Below are 20,611 nucleotides of genomic sequence, written 5' to 3'. Positions count from 1 at the left end.
GGTCTTGGGGTGGATCAGTGTGATTCCACTCGTCAGCTCGCTGTCCTCATCGTACTGCTTGCCGTCCCCAAGCTCGTCCATCCCATCACTACCCGCCTCAACGATTTTCAACTCTCTTTCGAACTTCCCACTTGCCCCACCCGTACCGCTCTCACCAGACGATAGCGAGAGTGGCCGACGACCGGAAGAGAGACGGGCCGAAGTGAGCGAGGATGTCGGCATGGTTGCTCGCACGCTCCGATTCGCCATACCTTCTATGGAACTGATAGGCCATCGTACGCTAGACCGATCTCTGGTGCGGTCACTCGTTCGCACAGTGTAGGTTGCCATGGGCACTACATCACGCGATTCGGCCTCCTCATCGTTGATAACAACTGGGTCCCGAATAAACCCACGAAACTCGTCGACATACTGCTGCTGTGCTTCCAATACTTCTTCAGTCCTGATCGGAGAAGCCAAGAGCGACGCTTCGTCATTAAAGGGAAAAAGGGTGATGCTGGGTGGAGCAGTTTGTGGAGGACGAGACGAATTGGGCAAGAGAGCATTCGCATGCTGATTTCAAAGTTGAGCAGTTTAATTATTAGACAAGCGAATAATTTCAATATCTCTGAACTTACTCTCCTGGAACCCGTCTGTGGACTCGGGGAACTAGTTTTGCCATCGGGTACACTTGAAGACGCTTCATTGCCATGTTGCCCAAAGCTTCCGGCTGCTTCTAGGGCTGACAGTCCTGACTCATTAGCCTTGACACCTGGTCCAACGCTGGCACTCCTTGCGCGCCTTGTATCGGGGGGTGGCGCCAACGCAGAAGGTACTAATGAAGGAGTCGCTGTAGGGGCCAACGGAAATAGCCTCACCATATCTGCGAGCGACATTGACCCCTCTATTTCATCCGAAGCAAGCTGCGGCCTACTTTCACTGACGCTGGTGGCACCGGTCGGAACAGTACTTCGCGCCTTCGGTTGCGGGCGATAGAATGATGCTTCTGGAGGAAGAGGGGGGGGTTCTGAGGTCGGTGGAGGCAGTTTTCTGGGAATCGGTGCAGTACGAAAGGGCACACTCATGTCATTGTGGGAATATGTGCAAAGTGGGATAGAGGAGTGTGGTGAGGCTGGGAGAGAGTTACTTGAAGAGACCGAAGGTAGAGGTGAGGAGTGCAATCCCTCCACGGACATGGAAGGAAGGGATGATGTGGTGCGCAGTGTGGGCCGATGGGGTAATGGTTGAGAGAGACTTCGGACGGGCTTGGAACCGGAAGGTGTCGGAGCGCCCGCTGAACGTGACATTGGGAAGGCTGCAGCGGGAATGAATGTGATCTCCTTCCAAGTGCTTGTCTTCGGTGAGGGTATAGTTGCATCGGAGTTTATCTTCTCACTGTTGGGGCGTGGAAGTTTGGGGTTTACTGCGATCTCATTCAAGGATCCAGCCCGAGGCTTGATGGCACCACGCTCGTGCGAGTCCTCAGGATTAGAAATGGTCGGATTGCGGGGTAGATGTCCGTCTCTCTTGCGCCGATGGGAGAATGCTAGCTTCGACCATGCATCGTCGTCCTGTTTCCACCACCCAAACCATTCGCACACTTGTTGACAACTTCGTGCGATGACGATCAGCTCATCTTTACTACCAAACACAGCGGTTAGGAAAGAGGAGAATTGCTTCGCGCGGACACCGACGAGATTTGAGTTGTTTCGGAAGATATTGGACTTTTTGGAAAGCTTAGGGACGTGATGATGTAGATCAGTTTGCACGATGGGAGGATCGGAATAAGAGGGAAGGGAGTCAAAGGAGGCAGCGCGGGTTGAAGGGGAGGAGGATTTAGATTCCTTGGAAATTAGTTGAATCTTTAACAACGCCAAGCTCTCGTACTCGATTCCAAGCAGATGCTGTAATTCAAGTAAGTCCTCCCATCGTCTCCATATCTCATATTGTTGACTAGTCATTGTGCTCCGACGTGTTTCATGTTCATCGAACGCAGCGCCGACACGAACACCGTAATACCAGGTAGTGGAGATTTTGGATGGAGGCAAAGGCTCAGCAGTAAACCCTGGTGGAGGAGAACGAATGCATGTGTTTCGACCGATGATAGGTTGGGCACCACTGAGGTGCGAGGAAGCGATTGCCGTGAACTAGGAATAGTCGACGTTCAGCGTTCATGATATTTTGACAAGCAAAAACGCAACGAGAGATCAAGATAACTTCAATATCTCCCTGGCACACAAGAGCAGCGAAAAGTCTGTGACTCACAACTCCACCACTCATTGCCGACATCATATTGGCTCTTTGAACGTGAGGATCACCCGGTACTCCCTGTGCAGCGTCCAGGAAGACCGCTTGGGGCGTCCGGATTGCCTGGGATACCAGATGTTGTTATCAGGGAGACAGGGAATGGAACTTGCGGCAGGTCTGATTAAGGAATATGCGCTGTTTCTCAGATTATATTTAACAGGTATCCATTGATCGGGTCGCGGATATTACTATGACTTTTATTGGTAACGCGGGAAGGTAGAGTAAACGGTGCATGTCCTATGAGCGTACTCAGGGCTAATACATAGGTCTGGAATGTTGGGTAAAAATGAGCGGGAAATTGCGTAACAAGTGTGAATTTGCAATGAATGACTTGGTTCCTGATTTTCTGAATATGTAAGGGAGAGACTCTGATACCCTGAAGACATGATCTGAGATGGTCGTTTGTCGTGCACTTGCTATCCCTAAGGTCAAAAGCTATGACTCAAATTACGTTGAGGCAAAGAATCCGGTTGGAGGCTCGTAAGGATCGGGGCAAGCAATGAAAAAGATGCGATGGCGTGAAAGTTTGTATTGATTGCAATCGGTTCTCACAGCAAATGAAATACATAGAAGTCTATATATTCGTAATGAAACCCAAAGGCTTGACTTCTCTGGCTTGAAAATGGGACGGCGCTCGCCCAGAAAAAGGAACAGGTACTTCGAGAGTCAAGATCCTAACATGCCTCAATGAAAGATCCATCTGTCCAATGCAGAAGGCAATTGTCGCGTCAAGGACTCGATCCAGAGGCCCCGCAACTGGATTCAACGTGCGTCCTTGTTTGGTACTGGAAAATTGACAAAATATATCTTAGCCGATCGCTTGCTTTTCTACGATTCATATCTCTCTGATAACCAGTCGGCCGATATAGGTACCCGCATCGTTGATCAACTAGGATCAGCTCTCTAGTAGTAGGAACAGCACCCTCGTATCCCATGGTGAAATTTGCATGGTTCATCACTACCGACAAGTGCGTGGCCAATTTGTACTCAGTTGGAGTCATGGCTGATTTGTCAGGGAGACGAAAGCGAAGCTCTTGAGCACACTGATCAATAAAAGGAGGGAAACAGGACATCGGCCAGTTGAATGGTTGCAGGCTGAATTCAGAAACGCCAAGACATACATACCTAAATTTGTTCTCCAGCCCGCGTAACGAGGGGCACCAATGTTCCGGCGATTACGTCGCTTAGGGAAACCGCCAGGGCCTCCAGGAATCCCTGGTACGTGTTGGGACCAGCATCCGAGATGGGCACCTGCCTAGGACATAACCGCGATCTCTGAGGAATCGTTGATGTATCCGACGCCGTGCATAGCCGTGATATCGCTCGGACAAGATGCGGATATTGGACAGCAGAACGGGGGGATATTATTCATGTAGTGTAGGGCACTCGCTAGCATTCGCCGACGGGAAAATATGTTTGCGATATCATTGAAAGAATCTCGGCAGCCAATTTCGCTTCTTGATATTTTTCCAATAAGTCAGTGATGACACTACACCACAGGTTTAGGTCTATTTGGGATCCAACTAAAACGCAACGTGTGATTCAGGCTACTCAGTTGTCAGCCGGCGTTGTTCAGTGGACACAGTATGCAGTGAAGGGGAAAATGGCACAGCCACCGATCCCACGGTGTTTGTGCGTAAGTCGACTCAACCGAGGACATTGGGGAACGACTTATGGATGCCTGTGCCTTCAAATCCAGTGACTGTCCCGGACTGATGTGACCGGAGCTGGGCATGCGTTGGGACTCCATTGATTTAACATCGTGTGGTGTAGCGTGGTCTTCATAGCATATAATTATTCAGGATACAGTACTGAGCCTTTTGCCTAGTGCTTTGGGTGATGGAGGCCTTGGGGAATACTCACATTCAGAAAGACAGTGAACCTGAAGGGCGGAGGATGTTCCCTTCGGGCTGCACGCCGTTTCGCAACCTTTGCACTGAGGGACATCGGATATCTTACAGACTTCACAAACATGTCCAGTCCGGGAAGTATCCGACTCTGGATATCCTCACCTGAATTGAGGAAAAAAGGTCGTACGGTTCTCATCTCTGTTTTAGCCAGATGTCAGAAAAAGCGTCATATCCGCACTCGGATATCAGTTCGGGTATAGGATTCCAAAACGCAGCATATAAACGGGCGTTCCACGCACCCGAACAAAGTTGGGTCAACACACTAGTACTAGGACTTCCGAAAGCAAATGAATGAACGTGTTCGTTATTACGTTTTGTCATCCTGATAATCCCAGAACGCGGACAGCAAGCGAGCGTCCAATGGACCGCGGCTGATAGTTACGCGGTTCTAGAAAAGAGGGCAGATCCCTTCCCGCGTGAGACGGTGGGCGCGATTTTTGCCGGGAAGTGCGGAGGGAAGCTCAGCCCAAGCGACGGGAAACCAGGGGATAGAGTATGATCATTCGCACTCGAGATATAAGCGGCCATCAGCAGGCACCATGAATGAGCCCCAAAAATACCTCAGGCTGATTGTGATGCGAAAGGGGCCAGAGACAGGCCTATTGAGAAGCTCCAGTTATCGATGTGTCATGGAATGTTGTATACAGCATGCCCCTGCGGAATCGTAGCGTAACGGCTGTCAGCCGGCGAATAAAGAGGGAGAGCTAAGGAATAGCTGTTTGGTGGAAAGCGTATAGCGAGCGCGATTGTGTGTCAATCCGGATCCTGTTGTGTTGAGTCGTACAACTGGTATTGAATGCTCGAATCAACATTCAAACATTAATCATCAACAATTGGTGTTTGTGGAATAACATATCCAGAGGCGGCGTAGAAATGCGTTCTGAACAACCGTCCCAACCATCAAAATTGTCATACAAGAAAGAAGGTGCAGTAGGTGACGGCGGTTATTTGCCGTATACTATGTCCTAAGCAGTTGCATCAAAACTCTCAAGCACAAGCGCCATAGACAGATGTTCCCAATAAAAGAAACAAGATGTGAATCAATGAGGCATGGTGCCAGTAAGCTGGCGAGCACTATCTTTTGTTCATGAGACGTTATGGAAAGTGAAGTCGAGGACGGAACAACAAAAACCGTGGGAAGAGCCATAAGGCCACACGTGATGCGGTACCAAAGGACCGGGTGGGGAGCGTTTAGCCAGAACATAGCCTTTGTCCTTTTACTCCCCCGCTGCAGAGATGTCAAGAGTACGCCCTTCTATAGCTAAGAGTCTTCGCTCATTATCTTCACAAATATTCCTATTGCAGGCACAGTTCCTGCGTGAATACAGATTGGTCGTCGTTGGCGGTGGAGGTGATGATTTCTTCTTGGTCCCCGACATATCGTGGCATCCTTAGCCCCCAAATGTCTCCTGGTCACTTTTATAGGTGTTGGGAAGTCAGCATTGACCATTCAATTCATTCAAAGCCACTTCGTCGACGAATATGACCCAACCATCGAGGGTAAGGACCACAGTTATTTCGGAACTGTCCGAACATGATAATGGTGTCGTGTGCGCAGATTCTTATCGAAAACAGTGCGTTATCGACCAGGAAGTTGCCCTTCTCGATGTGCTCGATACTGCCGGCCAAGAAGAGTATATGTGCGTCTACTTGTGTTAGCCAATAACTCGGGTCACGACTTGACTTGCGTCTTTTTTCCAAACTTCCCCGATCCCCTCTAGCGCCATGCGAGAGCAATACGTGAAATCGGGCGAAGGATTTCTCCTGGTGTACTCCATCACGTCTCGTAATTCCTTCGAAGAAATCAGCCCACTCCATCAGCAGATCCTTCGGGTCAAGGATCAGGACTCATGGCCAATGGTGATTGTCGGAAATAAATGTGATCTCGAATATGAAAGGCAGGTCGGCATGAATGGTGCGGTTCCGGTTGATTGATACCATATTGTCTACTCATTTCGCGAGTTCTTATTCGGAACCGCAGAGGGCCGAGATCTCGCCAAACACTTTGGGTGCGGATTCCTTGAGACATCTGCGAAACTGCGCATCAACGTTGACAATGCATTCCACGACCTTGTTCGTTCTATACGCGACTTTAACAAGGTTAGTCAGTCACCCACTTCCATATGTCAGATGGCGCTTAATTCCTCGCCCTACATCTAGCAGGACCAGTACCACCGGGCGCCGGGTGGGTTTCCTGTGTCAACCGCACAGCAACAATCACTTCAACCTGAGAATGAGAAGGATGCCCATGAATCTGGTTGCTGCGGCGGTTGTGTTGTAGTATGATGGCGTTGGCATGCTCACTTGTTCTCTGGTCTTATCCCCTTCCGGCCAGCAGCCTCACTCCGCATATCCTCCCTCAATTATGTGACGCTGTTCCCATGCCTACAGCACTGCCGCCTTATGGATGTCTGACTCGTCGCTTTTGTTGCTTTTGCCGTTTCCTCTGATGTAGTCTTGTCGTGCATTGCTTCTCGATGCCAGTTTGTATGTTGTATGTTGTATCATATGCTTGTTCTATCTTCTCTTTTAAGCGAAAGCGAAAGACTTACAATCTTCACAGCCATGGAAACTGCAGGTGGAGCATTGAGGCGATGCTCCCCAGCTCCCATCTGCACAAGCACCCTTTTATTATAGTCGCAAGCATCACATGCCAATTGTATTTCTTCGCAACGGAATCGTGAAGGACGCAAAAGAGAAGCGGATGGATGGGATAGGATCATCGATACCTTTCAACACATACATTAGACTTATCGCAATGTGTGAGAGCAGTATGAAACTTCAAGAGCAGCAGTGATGCTATGTGAAATGAAGAGAAAGGCAGATTAGGAGAGGCGGATATGGCAGATGTGGCGGGTTCAGTGAATGGGTGAGTGAAATTGAAGAGGGGTGAAAGGCAAGGCTGAAGATGTATGTCTGCAGTGATGAAGAAACTGAGCACAGGAGAAGCCTTTATTCGAAGGAGACCTTCCCAAGAATAGAAAGGAATGAATGCAAGACTGGAGAGCAGAGTGGCGAATACAACGCATCACATCAGACACAGCATCACGCGTTTCGCAATTTGGATGATTCAGGTGTGGAGGTAGTAGGCGCAATAACAATGCAAAAACAAAAACGTCCACATTGATAATCAAGCGTGGCGGCGGGCGCTAAGCTGGCGCACAAGATAGGAGCTTCAAATATGATATGTCGATATTCCGTGAACTGGGCACGAGCAAGTCCTTAGAATTCTAGGCGCCACCATCTTGACAAATTCCTCCTTGCTGAACCGGATGACCTATTAGATGGCGACGTGGCAGATTTCGTGCCTGTGGTCGTGCCTGTGGTCGTACTGGATCCTACCCCTTCGAACAACGGCATTAGGCTATATAAAACTTCGCTGCGTTACGAGAGACAAAAATTACCTCCGCCATTGCCTACGGAAGAAGTTGAGTTGAATGCGCGTGTTGTATGAGAGGCCAGCGCCCATGTAATCCCACCCATAACGTGTTGAATGAAAAGATCGTTCTAGTGAATCCATCCATTGGTAAGGAAGATGCATTGGGACACCAAGGTGCGACGGAACAACGACGGTACTCACTTCCCAGATCTCACTTGTATGACCCAATGAAGTATACCAGCTTCGACCGACCTTGCTTGTGATTGGCGGAGACGCCACCCCTACAAACGCACCTGCACCATGCTCCTGACCCCAGGCTGAATGCGACAGGCATCACAGGTTAGGGAGAGACCATGTGTGAGAGAAGAACCATACCGATAGGGTGAGGAGAACCTTGGTCAAATTTGGGAGGATCGGCTGCAGTAAATAGTCAGTTGAGGCACCACCCCCAATCAAGAGAAACTCACGAGTGTAACTTGATTCGTTAACGCTCAGCAGTACAAATGCTCCCAAGGAGCGAGGGTCGGATTTAAAGTTGTATCTAATTTGGATGTAGAGGCATAAGCAAAGCCTCCGGTTGATCGCCGTACCTCAATGCTGCTCACATTTCGTCATAGACGGGCCAATGAGCTGGGAGGCTACTGGTGCTAGGGTTTGAGGAATTTATAACGAGGATTGTCTAGCTAACAGTAAGAGGGTGTACGCTCTTCTCCGGTGAGAGTCTTCGGCACTCACCGCGTTCTGAAGGGTAGCATGAGAGTCGAAAACTGCGCCTGTTCAGCTCTTGAGAACCATGATATAGCTTCCGGATGAGACTGTCGTACCCGTCTCATTCCCGAAGAAGGGGCTGGCGGTAAGGGAGTCTGATGACGAATGGACACCAATGTAATTTCCCCCCAGGGTTAGATACTGCTGGAAGGCAGCCTAATAGACAACAGGGTTAGGAAGATGGTACAGCCTGTGAGGGCGTGCTCTACTTGCCTTTTCATCAGCATCCAAAATTTCTTGTCGTGGATTATTGTCCGAATCCGTCGTTGAGAGGAATAGGATGGCGTCGTAGTTTGCAAGGTTCGGCCCCGTAAATTGCGTCTGATCTTCCGTGGAATCAAAGGTAACATTGTAATTCAATCCATGAGTTTTGAGGGTATTGATTGCCGTAGGTATAGATGCATGCCGGTATCTGTGAAATTCAGAATTAGCGCTGGCGCCCATAAAGCATGAACGGACGAGAAACTTTCCCCAGTGTCCGCGAGTATATTAGTATCTTGGGCAAAGCATTTATGGACGCAACAAGGTTGAGCACGGAAAACAGGGAGGAGGTCAATTTTGTCGACGAACGCATTGTCAAAAATGAACAATTCTTACCAGCGGCCAACGCCGCTGGGGCAATAATAACGTCTCCAACAGATTGAAACCCTGCTACAGCATATAATGCATTATTCTGCAAGCCTTTGAAAATTTGGTAAGACTGCCCGAAACCGGTTTCTTTTTTTGGAAGATGTCGGGAGGTAACGGAGTTGGCCTGAAAATCTGAGCGCTTAAATAAGATGCTTTCTGAATGTTTTTGAGCTTCCTGTCCTCTGTTCATGGGCTTGGCGCTTGCAAACATTTAAAGCAGGCATTTTGACTTCAAGGGACCTTGATACTCGCGCGGTAGCATGTGATTGTCACATTAATTGCAACGCTGTGCTGCACAAATTTTGTAACCCGCTGAGTTCTTTCACAACCAACTTGAAGCTTGAATATATTCTTCACCAAAGATGATACATATATAATGATATACGTGTGTTCTTGACCAGTTGGATGTCATTTGAGTGCACATACTCTTTAGGTGCGTACTGCAAGCCGAGGAAGGAAAGTTCATTGGAAGCAAAGAAGAAGCCATCCAATGGCCAACTAATATGGGCATGTCCCACATCATGGCCGCCCCTAACCCGGATCAAGAGCCCCGTGGCAGAAGTCAGGAGAGGAGCAACCAGCATAGCTATCCTTAGATGTGCATGGCAGGCGTGGAAGCTGAGATGTAAGAGAGTCCTCAGAGACAACCCAAACAGCGACTCCAGCTCCAATGTCTCCCCTAGAAGCTCTCAACGCTCTTCGTGCCGAAAAACTACACCAAAACATAATGCTAACGAACAAATCATCTCAGAAAACCCTTTCTTAAGCACATGGAGTAGCTCACCTGGAAGTGAATAAAGCATTCCAGAGAATGGGCTAAAGAACAGCAGGGTATACTGGACCCTCCAAACCTCTGGGAGCCCCCAGTTGGCGTTAGTACTTAATGCCTGGAATTGCCACCACCGGGAAATGCTAAGAAGCTGGTATCCTGCCCCCTAAAGTATCCTGCCTGGGGAAATGCTATGTATCACACTAGCGAAAATGTCGCCAGCTCATCTTACACCACATGACTCATCGTAAAGTGTCGCTCTCCACACAAGCCTTCACACAACATAGCCGCCCGCGCAAGCTATGTACATATCGAACGCTCCGCTGAAGGGGAAATTAAAATGAACAAATCTGGGCATTTCCCACGGACCCCCACAACAAGGCACAATTGACGGGTTATATAATCAATTGTGATGCCCCTATGCCTAGTCTTTAACTAACTATGGCGGCCATGGCAGTGCCCATATTTCTTACCGCCCATCCTTTTCGTGATTGTTACCAAATTGTGATGGCGCTGATGGGAACCCAAAGTGTGCTACCCCTGAAGTCTTGGCGCTATAAAAATTAACTGCACATTTTAGCTCAAAGTGATAACCTTTTTACCTCCAAGCCAGAATGTCGAGCTCATCGAGTGGCTCTCATGATCCAACACCTCCTACCAATGGTGGGCCCGTCCTTGGGCTGACGGCGGAAATGAGCGACAGCAAGAGGAATTGGGATGAATTGCTGTCTTTGCTCAGCAATTTCACCCACAGTCGTCTTCCAACTTCAGGCGGCCACCAGCCTGGTGATGATGACGATTCATGCGATATCGGTACGTCGTCTCAGCTCTCCAAAGAAACCCGATATCTTCATGAGTACTTCCTCTTCAAAGGCGACGAGCAACTCGAAAGAGAAAGACAGGAACGTTTTGAAATTTTCGAAAAGTGGGCCCTCGTTATCCATGCCGTATAATACTCCTAATCCTTGTAAAGATGTATGAAAGCTCTGGATAAACAATTAGAAAAGATCACAAATGCAGTACGACAACTGAGCTCCAGTGTTGGACTCATAGCAGCGGCAGTTCGGCTACGCGCTCGCCTCTCTCAGGTTTTCCATCTCGTTAGAACGGTCGCGCGTCCCGTTTCGAGTGCCGAACGAAAGAAGCAGGCCAATGCCCTTGACGGTCCCTTTGGATGGAGGAATCGCCCAGTGCGTACCCCTCCCCATTCAAAATCTGGAAAACGAACTATCAAACAAGAAAAGTTCCCTCCCATCGGAACTTTCACTTCCGATCGAGAGGTTTTACCGACTGAGCTGGAGGCACTTGCCTATGAGCTCAATCTTTTCGATGTGGCCCTGAAGTCGCTTCCCGGCTTCTCCCATGTCCCAGACTACACAGCGGAAGACGTGGATCAGTCGTTCATCAGTTTTCAGGACGATCTATTGTACTGGGCCAACAACCTGAAAGACTTTAAGGGTCAGGAAGATCTTGTGTAGCAGGTTCATTGCTTCGCTTAACATTTCTGCCCGTAGGGAGCTTTCACTTGCCGTCTATTCGTCGACATGTTGGCGATCTTGCGGATGAGATGGTGATACACTTGGAAGCGCTGACGGAGGCTCTCAAAGTCTTTTTCGACATTGGTGCAGTGATTCGTTTGGGTCAAATGAATACTCATTTTTACCTTTAAACAGGTCTTCCGACAATTAAATTTGCGCAAAAACATACCACCGACACTTTACAGAACCTTTCGACCGTTGCTACATTCTTCTCTGCTGTTTCTGCCACGGCTGTTGGATTCAGGTGAGTGCCAGTATTCTCGTATTGCGGTAGATCACTCAATCGAGTCTCTGTCATATATTATCTAAGTTATCCATCTAAATACACAATAGCTGACAAAGCCGTCAATCTTTTATGGCTCATATCTTTGGTTTTTTCGATGGCAAGCGCCGTCAACAGCCAGCTGGGCTACAGGTGGGTCTTCAAATGGCCAGACTCGCAAGCTGGCAGAATCTAAACCGACCCTGTGTTGCAGATGGACGTTAGCCGTGTACTCAAGTCCTCCATCGGCCGTTCCTTGGTGGATCTCCATTTGGATCACCAAGACTCCGCTTGTTTTCCTTGTTGCATCTGTGGTATCGTGGGTCGTAGGGTCGGTAGGATTGCTTCGGTTCTCATGAGTCCATTTTCCAGGTTCTCGCTAGGTCTTATTTTCTTTACCTTTGCCAACTTCTCCCACTCGCTTTTTATTCCCGTGTGCATCACCGTGGCGTCAGCCATCTCAGCGGCAGCACTGCTTATTGTCAGCTTGTGGTTCGCTGGTGATCACTATGCCTTCAAGAGAAACAAAGGATCAAGGGTGAGCTTGTTCATTACGCTACGCAGCTGTCCCTGAACTGGGCTGTTTCCCTGTAGTGGCTCATGGACGAGCTGGAGGAATTCGTTCAGGCGTCTAAATTTTACTCCGGTTGGCAGTGGATGTCTCGTCACTTGGGCCCTGCGTTTGGGACCATCTTTAATGCGTTTTCCCGGTGTACATCCTTAGCGCGAGGCGCAATGAAGGCTGTCCAGAATGTGTTTACCAAGCCAAGACAAAGCTCTCTACTTCCAGTGCCGTATATCAGCACGGCAACAGAGGACCTACAACAACTCGAATCAGGGACACATCAAACACATTTTGATTCATCGGCAGAACCATCATTCCAACCTCTCCCGCTGCGGTCTCCATCTTCCACTGCCTTACTCAGGGATGCACGGGCTGCATCGGCTCCTCCGACCTCAACTACCACAGCGTCCCAAATCTCACCAGTGCCACGGCTGTTCACGGTCCCCGTTTCTCCTAACACGTCACCGCCGTCAGCGAATGTTCGAAAACCGGGTTTGAAAAGGTTCAAGAACGTGGGGAACATGGTTGTTAAACAACAAAGGGGGGAAGACGCTTTTGATGTGGCTCTCACCAATCTCTCACCAGACATCGCATTCCCGCCACATCCGACTACTGCCGATCAACCCACACCAGATTCAACACCTGAAGCGCAGGCATTTTCCCCCTTCGCTCGCCCGACCAGGTCTTTCAGTCACCTTGATGGAGAGCCTAGTGGACCTCCTCGGAGGGTGTCCCCCGCAATTCAGCGATTCAGGAACGCGGTAAACAGAGTGATCGAAGCTATCCGGTCTGCTAAGGAAGATCAAATGAGGCGCATGGAATCTATGGTACCTGCACTGAAGTCCCTGGCATTATCCCATACGATGAAAGAGCACACGGCTATCATTAGGGATATCAAATTTAGCCCAGATGGGCGATTCTGTTCGTATTCTATACCCCTTCATTTGTCTCTCTACCACGGTGTCGATTGATTTTACTAGTGGCGTCCTGTGCTTGGGATCAATCGGTAGTCATCTGGAGAGTTGGACCACCAATTCAGCGTCATTACACGCTGCGTCTCTTTGGCCCCGATTTTGCGTCCCAACTTGCATGGTCGCCAGATAACCAGTATCTGGTGACGAAACTGGCGCGTGGATATATCATTTGGAATCCTCTGGTAAGCTCAGAAGTTCATCTTGCTTGTTGTTTTACAGGAAATTTCCTCTTAGACGGGGAAGAAGCTGCGAACAGTCAGTAGAGACCAGCCAGTGCAATCTGTCGTCTGGATGCCGCAAGGGCAAGCGCTTGTATGCACCGAGGGAACATTCATTTATCAGATAGTACGAGTTGTTCAATGCTAGTACCCTTACACAGCAGTTAAGTCTTTTTTAGAGTCTTGACGGAAATGTATTGTGGAGCCATAACTTCGAGTGCAACCTACATGACCTTGTTATCACCCCCGACGAGAGCAGGCAAGTGTTGCCAGATGCATTACTCTGGATGTGCGCGATTGATACTCCTCACCTAGGCTGCTTGTCGTTGGAACCCTAGAAGTTTCGACAAATCATCATCTCAGGCCTTCAAGGTCCCGCGCAGAAAAGCGTATCATTTGTATGTCATAGAATCATCATTATCGCCTCACGCTGATACCCCAGGCGCCTGCCACAGTGTTCGATTTGTTCTCCCGAAGTGTTATTCAGTACGCTAGGCTATTTTCCCTACGCCTCATACCACTAACCCCTTTCTACTCGAAGCCAAATGCCAACACTGAGCGACGTTCAAGGATTGAGTATCTCTACGTCTGGCACAGTTCTTCTTATCACGCATGAAGGAAAGGTATGTAGCCATAAAGTAATTCGCGGCCGAGGTATCGAATTCATATTCTTTGGACCGGTAGACACCACCCCAACTGTTCCGCGTGAACTCAACATGGCTTGCTCTGCTGCACACGTATCGACTTCCAAACCCTGTAGAATTCGCGGGTACAGGGCAGCTCGGCGTACTGGGGCCAAATTCAATGCCCGGCGGGCCCAAATTCGAAGATCGGATCATCATTTGTGCAGGAAAAGGTGGATTGTTCAGTCTTGGATCCCGGTGCTATCGTTGATATCAACCTTGCTCGACTTAGGTGGCGAGTTTTTCATCTGGGATCGCAAGTCTTCACGACTTCTTCACTCGTTCGATGCGCCGATACGGAAGGGTTCATATCTCACTAAGACGGCTTGGAATTGTGGAAGCTCAACGGCATTAATGGTCGCTGGTTCCTCAAGCGATGGTACCGTTAGGGTGTGGAGTTCACCCTGGGACTGAGATGTCCATCGCCTCGTCCAGTCCCTTCACAGCCTCTCTAAACTGGGATGGCGTATTCCTCGCAATATTTCGAATTTTGGGATCATTCTGGGTCAACTGGTGAAATTCTGTTGTATGTTTGTCTGGTCATGGGCCACTTCGCCCCTTAGTTCCTATACTGGCGTGAATTGTGATGAAGCTTGATCGCTTGATATGGGTACATGTATTGATCTGGGGAGTGTGCCTCGTGTCTGCATAGGGTGGTGCAGGAAGCAGTATAATAGGAACTGTTCTTGATGGACGGACTTTCATGTGTATGTGTACCAATATGCTCTTCTTGCGAGTAAACCGATGTTAGTCCTAACGCCGGAGTGAAGCCGCCATAGAAAGTGGTAGACGTATGAGTGGTGATAAAGCGTGGGGGTTGAATCTATGTTGCAGACTCAAATCTTCGTTCTGTCCGACGTTGTTAAGGATGGGACCCCCAAATGATTCGACTCGGAGAGAGGGACGCAGGCAAAAATTGTGTTGTCGCCCGAAACCAGGTGCAGTCAGGGCAGATCACGGAGGCAGTGAGTATACTCGAGGCTGAGCATGCCTCCTGTTAGCTACGACGGGAGAAGGCAGGATCTCCGATTAACACCAAATGGCACGTCTGCCTCACGACTTATCAACAGCACCCAAAGAACTTACATAAATCACGATCGGGAGGTGCTCGTACCGGCTCTACAAGACTCACACTAGGCAGGTCCGACTTGACCCTGCCCACGTGTATGACCTCGCCTGTCAGAAGCGGTATAGTCAGGCTGAAGCTTCGACAGAAATAGAGTATTGTTGCTTTTCACTAGTCCAATGCAAGTATATTGCGGGGTTCTGAAACGGCAGCAGGAACGAGAAGCAACCCGCGAATGTCTCGAACTAGACTTACAGTAAAGCTCGGGCATGCTCCACTCGCGGACGCTGATTGGCTGGTAATCCTGAACTATATTATACGTAAAGCTTGCCCTGGAATGGGCGATCACCATATTCAAAATAGGCTGATCGTTTTTCACGCTTTCGGACGGGGAAAACGCATCGGAGGATCCAGATTCTTTCACAAGCGTACGATGAGAACGGATGGGCGAGTGCTCAAGTGCTGTCTGCACGCAATCTGCTGATGCACCCTGCCTTCTGATCAACTTTCTTTCAGCTCAGAGCTGCGACACATGGCCACGCTGTGGACAAGTCTTACGCTTATCGGGCTATGCCGAATCGACTGCTCCGCATCGCCTTGGCTGCTGTTCTTTTTTTTTGGTGGAACCTCAGTAGCTTCCGCTATGTCTGGTGACATGTTGAGGTTTATTGGTGGGGGCGTGCCCCAGTGGATGGGTGGGTGGTTCGTGTTGGGTTGGGTCTATCTAGAGCTGCCACCGCGGGGACATGCATTTACGCACTGTGGCGTTGCGCGCCGTGTGGGGCTCGCACTGATCCCGGAGGGTCAGGAATACCCACTAAAACCCCGCTGCTCTTCAGCCAGTCCGCAGGTAGACCCGCTTCGTTTTGGAGGGTGCCGCTCCAGGTGCCCAGTACAAGCTGTTCCGGGAGTGCTTTTTTGCCGTATCTTTTGGCGTTAGTTAGGAGAATGTCTTGTCGCTGTTCTTTGTAAATGGCGTGTTGCTTCCACATTGTAAGACTTCCTCTCGAGGGTAAAGTGTCCAATTGAATTTTCAAAGTTCGAAGCCCGAGTTCACTTCATATCGATGTAGGATTGAATGGATTGCCTGATTGGCAGGTTGCCTTGAGGCTCTCAATTCGGTTGCGCGCGCATTGCAGGTTCCGCCAGGGTGCAAGCCCGGTACTTAAATAGCCTGGCTAGGGAACCAGGTGCTTGGCAGCTCGCTTTTGCTGTGTTCTCCGGAGGGTTGTCTCCTCTCCCCAAAGGTGTTCGCTTACACCGAATTTGACCCTCACCCTTCACACAATCCACAAGTAGAGAGAGATCATGTCACGTCGAGCATCACGAACATCGCTAGATGGTTTGCCATCTGAATCGAACGACGGCGCCCTCCCTATCTCGATGCCTGTACCTACGTCCATGCCTTCTTCAGAAGCAGCTCGCAATAGGTCAACCGACAATAATTGGGATTCCTTGTTAGCGGTCCTTAGCGAATTTGCTCAAAGACGCGATGGTCTTGGTCCTGGCCATAACCCAGCTCCGACTGACGAAGATCCCATTGATATTGGTATGTTGTCTCCGTATCCTCTGTGCCACATGAGCAAGGGAGTCACTCTCCTCTACTCCTAGGTGATGCGGAGCTTGAAAAAGAGAGAAAACAGAGCTTCGAAGTTTTCGAGAGGTGTGTCATCTCGCCTTAGAACCCATTCTCAGTTGAAATTGCTCATGTCTGGTCCGATTAAAGTAAGATCTGGAATTTAGACAAAGTACTGGAGAAGATCACCAATGAAGTCCGGCGGCTCAGTTCTGCCGTCGGTCTGATCGCTGCGGCAGTATATCTCCGAGCTCGTTTGTCTCAAGTTTTTCACCTAGTCCGCTTAATAGCTCGCCCCCTCCAACCTCGGAGCGACAAAAACAAAAGGACGCTCTTCGAATGTTCACGACTCGCAAACCCCGTGTCCGCAACACCTCAGGCACCCAGCAGAGCAAGTTTCGCCCGGTGGAGTCCTTCACTTCAGACAGGGAGGCCCTCCCCAAAGAACTCGAAGGACTGGCACACGACCTTGTCGTATTCGAGAAAGCCTTACAAACCCTCCCTGGTTTCCATCACGTTCCGGACTACACCGCGGAAGACGTAGACCACTCGTTTTTAAGTTTGAAGCAAGATCTACATTATTGGGCCCGCAATCTGAGTAACTTCGAGGGTAGCTTCCATTTGCCCGCCCTTCGTCGACACGTTGCCACTATTGCGGACGAAATGGTGGTTCATCTGGATGCAGTCACAGATGCATTGCGTGTGTTTTTTGAGATCGGTGGGTGCAAATATACCTTGGCTGTGTAGTGATTTCTTGACAAGCAGGAGTTGTTAGGCCTGCCCACGATTAAGTTTGCCCAGCAGCACACCACGGACACATTGCAAAATTTATCAACCGTGTCAACTTTCTTCTGCACTGTGTCTGCAACAACCATCCAATTCAGGTGAATACCATAATCTCTTCCATTTTTAGAGGCACTAATGTGGTGCCATTGGGATGCCTCAAGTTACCAGAATTCGGATACTAGATTACAGAAAGTCGTGAACCTGTTCTGGCTATTGTCGCTAGTGTTCTCTATGGCTAGCGCGGTCAACAGTCAATTGGGTTACCGGTGAGTTTACCGGTGTTTTTATGCGCGAAGCTCACGTAGCCATTTTTATTCTCTCAGTTGGACTTTGGCAGTGTACTCCAGTCCTCTTTCGGCTGTTCCGTGGTGGATCTCCATCTGGGTCACCAAAACCCCTCTCTTCTTTTTGATCGCATCTGTAGCTACGTACGTCGTCTTACGTTGCCATCTCCATTTCATCTCGTCTGAAACCATACTTTTTCAGATTTGCTCTAGGTTTGATCTGCTTCGCTTTCTCAACCTTCTCGCATACACGCTACATCCCCATCTGCGTCACAGTGGTGGCAGCTCTTTCAGCAACCGCCCTTTTCTTTGTCAGCCTCTGGTTCCTTGGGGATTATCGTGCATTCAAGAAGAACAAAGGATCGAGGGTATGTCGCCTCAGCTCGTCGTTGACGCTTCTGATGAACACTTGCATTGCAGTGGCTGATGGAAGAACTAGAGGAATTTGTCCAGCAGCATCCCAGGCTAGGCTGGATCCTTGATTGGATTCGCTCCACGTCAAAAGTTTATTCGGGCCCAAAGAACCGTATTCGAACTTTCCTGGGAAGACGTTCAGTGTCTGGGGATAACGTGCTTCCTATCGTGTCTGGGATTACCGAGAGCGATTTCCTCGAACATGAGCAGGAGAAGGAAGTGAAGTATCCGGACTCTTCCTCTGAACGAGGTTCAATGTCGGGCCTCATGACGCTGTCTCGTACCTTATCTATGGCTGCGTCAGGCGACAATGCCCTGGAGCGGGAAATTGGACCGAGAAGTGGGGCGGAATCACAGGCATTCTCACAATTCAGTCAGGCCCTAAGTCGGATTCGACCGAATCTGGAACTGGACAAAGAATCTAGAAAACTGACATCCCCGATCCAACGATTCCGAGAGGTCGTGATGAAGGTTATCAACAATAATCGCCTCGCTAAGGAGGAAAGGAGGAAGAGTCTGGAGTCCATTGGCCCTGCACTCAAGTCCTTCTCGTTATCTCACACAATAAAGGAGCATGCGGCGACAATTCAGGACATCAAGTTCAGTCCTGATGGAGATTTCTGTGAGTACAGCGTGGCGGCTGCATGGCCCACCTTCCATTAAGCATTGATGCTTGCAGTGGCGACTTGTTCATGGGACCAAACAGCCATCGTCTGGCGCATCGGCGCATCGATGCAACTTCATCGCAGGCTGCAATTCCAGGGAGCAAACTATCCCTCACGCCTTGCTTGGGCCCCGGATAATGAACTATTGGCCGTTAAGCTAGCGAAAGGTTACGTCATCTGGAACATATCAGTAGGTCTTCTTCCGGAACGAAGCTATGATCTCTCATCATCACCCGTCATTTAGACCGGTAAGAAGCATCCTCCAGTCAATCGAATTGGCACAGTGCAGAATATCACTTGGATGCCGGACGGGAAGTCCCTTGTGTGCACGGAGGGCACCTATATTTATCACATGGTGCGGCTTGTTGCTCAAGCCAGTCTTAGGAGTTCGTCTCAAAATATCACCCTAGAACATGGATGGAACCGAACTTTGGAAGGTCAATCTTACGTATTCGCTCGATGAAGTCGTTATTACGCCCGACGGGAAAAGGTGAGTCGTTTGTCCCACAATTGATTGAAGAGCTCAATGTGTCGCTCGAGACTGCTGGCCGTGGGCACGCTGAATGTTACGCCTGATGATGAACAACTGGCACCATCGAGGTCACGTCCCGAACGTCGTATCATTTGTGAGTCTACCGGTTTGTACATGCTTGGAAGCGCGGGAGGATCTCACCACCGACATAGTGTTCAATATTGAAGAAAAGAAAACTATTCAGTAAGTCGATCGCTAATTCTTATGAACAGTTATACTGAGCTATCCCTGCATCAGCGAGATGCCGACCCTTAATGACGTTCAAGGCTTGAGTTTATCTGTCTCTGGCTCGGTTTTACTCGTCACACACGAAGAGAAGGTAAGCCATCATTTTCATCTGCTGAAGGAACAATCGTTTTCCCTAATGCTGCCTCATCAGACGCCTCCGCAGTTGTTCCGTGTCAATCCTACATGGCTAGCTCTCTTGCATACATACCCTATACCGAACGCTATGGAATATGCTGGTTCTAGCCAGCTCGGCATCCCAGGCCCGACGTTCGTAGTAGGTGCACCAAAGATGGAAGATCAGATCATCGTTTGTGCTAGCATACGTGAGGTTCATTTCAGAGTGTGTCGACCAGTACTCATCTTTCCGGCTCGTTTTTTTTTTTGCGCAGGTGGTGACTTCTTTATATGGGATCGAGAGTCCTCTCGCCTCTTGCACTCGTACCGCGCAATCATCCGCAAAGGTTCCCACTTGACCGGGATCGCGTGGAACCACGGGTCGACGAAAGTTTTAATGGTCGCAAGCTCCTCCAGCGATGGTACTATTAGGATATGGAGTTCGCCTTGGGGGGGTCACGGGCCTGCATTCCCACTGCCTCACCAAGTTTAGGAGATCTTCTTGTGCCACACGATATCATAACCCATCCCAGGTGGACGGCGGTTCAGTTATGTACCCGTTTTTGAATGTTGACTGGGAGACCAGCTCGAAATATATCTCCCTTGCATGCCCTGATAAACAAGCGTCTCGTCTTGTGCACTGCCAGCGTACCCAATGAAACAAACTTTCTGAGGAAGAAAGCGTGCAGTGAGGTCTGAGATGTCCGACTGCTAGAGCTCTATTTCTGATCCTTCGACTTATTGGAATGTCATGCAACAGACCGGCTTTGCTCCTGCGACAGTACTCGATTCAGATGCTCGCCTTCCCCCTCAATTGTCAACATCATGGCTTCAAACATGTACCTGATGCTCAAGCTCCTCGATGCAAGGGAACGATTGTGCCATACCGAAAGTTCACCAGATTCCCTTGTATAAACGGCACAAACTTGAGATAAATAGAAAGAATACCCTGCACACGATTATA

General features: G+C 49.4%; 6 protein-coding genes across 6 annotated transcripts; 4 read left to right on the top strand and 2 right to left on the bottom strand.

Annotated features, from left to right (window-relative positions):
• Nucleotides 1-501: 501 nt before the first annotated feature.
• On the bottom strand, nt 502-2,377 carry EI90DRAFT_2299758 (uncharacterized protein). Its single transcript, XM_039052848.1, has 4 exons — nt 2,245-2,377; nt 858-2,126; nt 618-780; nt 502-552 (listed from the first exon to the last, which is right to left on the bottom strand). The coding sequence occupies exons 1-3, from the start codon at nt 2,269-2,271 to the stop codon at nt 739-741; spliced, it is 1,338 nt and encodes a 445-aa protein (XP_038921483.1). The 5' UTR covers nt 2,272-2,377; the 3' UTR covers nt 502-552; nt 618-738.
• A 3,053-nt stretch (nt 2,378-5,430) lies between these two features.
• EI90DRAFT_2967071 (ras protein) lies at nt 5,431-6,614 on the top strand (the record flags this gene model as incomplete). Its single annotated transcript, XM_039055591.1, has 7 exons — nt 5,431-5,441; nt 5,502-5,547; nt 5,622-5,696; nt 5,755-5,836; nt 5,918-6,111; nt 6,178-6,426; nt 6,504-6,614. Coding segments are annotated over 6 exons (587 nt in total), but the record flags the coding sequence as incomplete, so codon positions are not given.
• Nucleotides 6,615-7,418: 804 nt separating this feature from the next.
• On the bottom strand, nt 7,419-8,787 carry EI90DRAFT_3144114 (class I glutamine amidotransferase-like protein; the record flags this gene model as incomplete). The annotated part of the gene is made up of 9 exons (XM_039065096.1): nt 7,419-7,540; nt 7,601-7,703; nt 7,777-7,892; nt 7,951-7,992; nt 8,043-8,116; nt 8,181-8,254; nt 8,311-8,348; nt 8,400-8,499; nt 8,557-8,787. 9 exons carry the CDS (start codon nt 8,785-8,787, stop codon nt 7,419-7,421), a joined length of 900 nt encoding a protein of 299 aa, XP_038921481.1.
• Nucleotides 8,788-10,715: 1,928 nt separating this feature from the next.
• EI90DRAFT_3038216 (WD40-repeat-containing domain protein) lies at nt 10,716-14,731 on the top strand. Its single transcript, XM_039058842.1, has 16 exons — nt 10,716-10,985; nt 11,021-11,200; nt 11,257-11,364; nt 11,416-11,524; nt 11,591-11,695; nt 11,757-11,861; nt 11,915-12,080; nt 12,137-13,028; nt 13,088-13,263; nt 13,316-13,426; nt 13,479-13,558; nt 13,615-13,697; nt 13,755-13,785; nt 13,841-13,922; nt 13,984-14,155; nt 14,215-14,731. The coding sequence occupies exons 1-16, from the start codon at nt 10,895-10,897 to the stop codon at nt 14,394-14,396; spliced, it is 2,673 nt and encodes an 890-aa protein (XP_038921480.1). The 5' UTR covers nt 10,716-10,894; the 3' UTR covers nt 14,397-14,731.
• A 759-nt stretch (nt 14,732-15,490) lies between these two features.
• On the top strand, nt 15,491-16,202 carry EI90DRAFT_2299173 (uncharacterized protein). The gene is made up of 2 exons (XM_039052846.1): nt 15,491-16,060; nt 16,121-16,202. The coding sequence occupies exon 1, from the start codon at nt 15,581-15,583 to the stop codon at nt 15,986-15,988; it is 408 nt and encodes a 135-aa protein (XP_038921479.1). The 5' UTR covers nt 15,491-15,580; the 3' UTR covers nt 15,989-16,060; nt 16,121-16,202.
• A 675-nt stretch (nt 16,203-16,877) lies between these two features.
• On the top strand, nt 16,878-20,267 carry EI90DRAFT_2299175 (quinon protein alcohol dehydrogenase-like superfamily). Its single transcript, XM_039052847.1, has 14 exons — nt 16,878-17,342; nt 17,400-17,508; nt 17,572-17,676; nt 17,734-17,838; nt 17,897-18,062; nt 18,115-18,730; nt 18,788-18,963; nt 19,018-19,128; nt 19,184-19,263; nt 19,314-19,399; nt 19,458-19,488; nt 19,543-19,624; nt 19,685-19,856; nt 19,923-20,267. Exons 1-14 carry the CDS (start codon nt 16,964-16,966, stop codon nt 20,138-20,140), a joined length of 2,436 nt encoding a protein of 811 aa, XP_038921478.1. The 5' UTR covers nt 16,878-16,963; the 3' UTR covers nt 20,141-20,267.
• The last annotated feature ends 344 nt before the right edge of the window (nt 20,268-20,611 follow it).

Source organism: Cantharellus anzutake, assembly GCF_015039405.1.
Source record: "Cantharellus anzutake strain C23 chromosome Unknown EI90scaffold_6, whole genome shotgun sequence".
Taxonomy (NCBI): domain Eukaryota; kingdom Fungi; phylum Basidiomycota; class Agaricomycetes; order Cantharellales; family Hydnaceae; genus Cantharellus; species Cantharellus anzutake.
This window is presented reverse-complemented; position numbering and strand designations above follow the sequence as displayed.

What these genes read in the sequence shown, in the direction of transcription:
- EI90DRAFT_2299758 (XM_039052848.1), bottom strand. Translation starts at nt 2,271, where the DNA reads ATGATGTCGGCAATGAGTGGTGGAGTT. An exon ending in CGGCAATGAGTGGTGGAGTT is followed by an intron (nt 2,127 to 2,244) that starts GTGAGTCACAGA and finishes GACTATTCCTAG; the next exon opens with TTCACGGCAATCGCTTCCTC. An exon ending in CAATGTCGCTCGCAGATATG is followed by an intron (nt 781 to 857) that starts GTGAGGCTATTT and finishes CCCCGATACAAG; the next exon opens with GCGCGCAAGGAGTGCCAGCG.
- EI90DRAFT_3038216 (XM_039058842.1), top strand. Translation starts at nt 10,895, where the DNA reads ATGCCCTTGACGGTCCCTTTGGATGGAGGAATCGCCCAGTGCGTACCC. An exon ending in TTATCACGCATGAAGGAAAG is followed by an intron (nt 13,923 to 13,983) that starts GTATGTAGCCAT and finishes TTGGACCGGTAG; the next exon opens with ACACCACCCCAACTGTTCCG. An exon ending in CATCATTTGTGCAGGAAAAG is followed by an intron (nt 14,156 to 14,214) that starts GTGGATTGTTCA and finishes TGCTCGACTTAG; the next exon opens with GTGGCGAGTTTTTCATCTGG.
- EI90DRAFT_2299173 (XM_039052846.1), top strand. Translation starts at nt 15,581, where the DNA reads ATGGCCACGCTGTGGACAAGTCTTACGCTTATCGGGCTATGCCGAATC.
- EI90DRAFT_2299175 (XM_039052847.1), top strand. Translation starts at nt 16,964, where the DNA reads ATGTTCACGACTCGCAAACCCCGTGTCCGCAACACCTCAGGCACCCAG. An exon ending in GCGTGTGTTTTTTGAGATCG is followed by an intron (nt 17,343 to 17,399) that starts GTGGGTGCAAAT and finishes AGGAGTTGTTAG; the next exon opens with GCCTGCCCACGATTAAGTTT. An exon ending in GCACCTATATTTATCACATG is followed by an intron (nt 19,129 to 19,183) that starts GTGCGGCTTGTT and finishes ATATCACCCTAG; the next exon opens with AACATGGATGGAACCGAACT.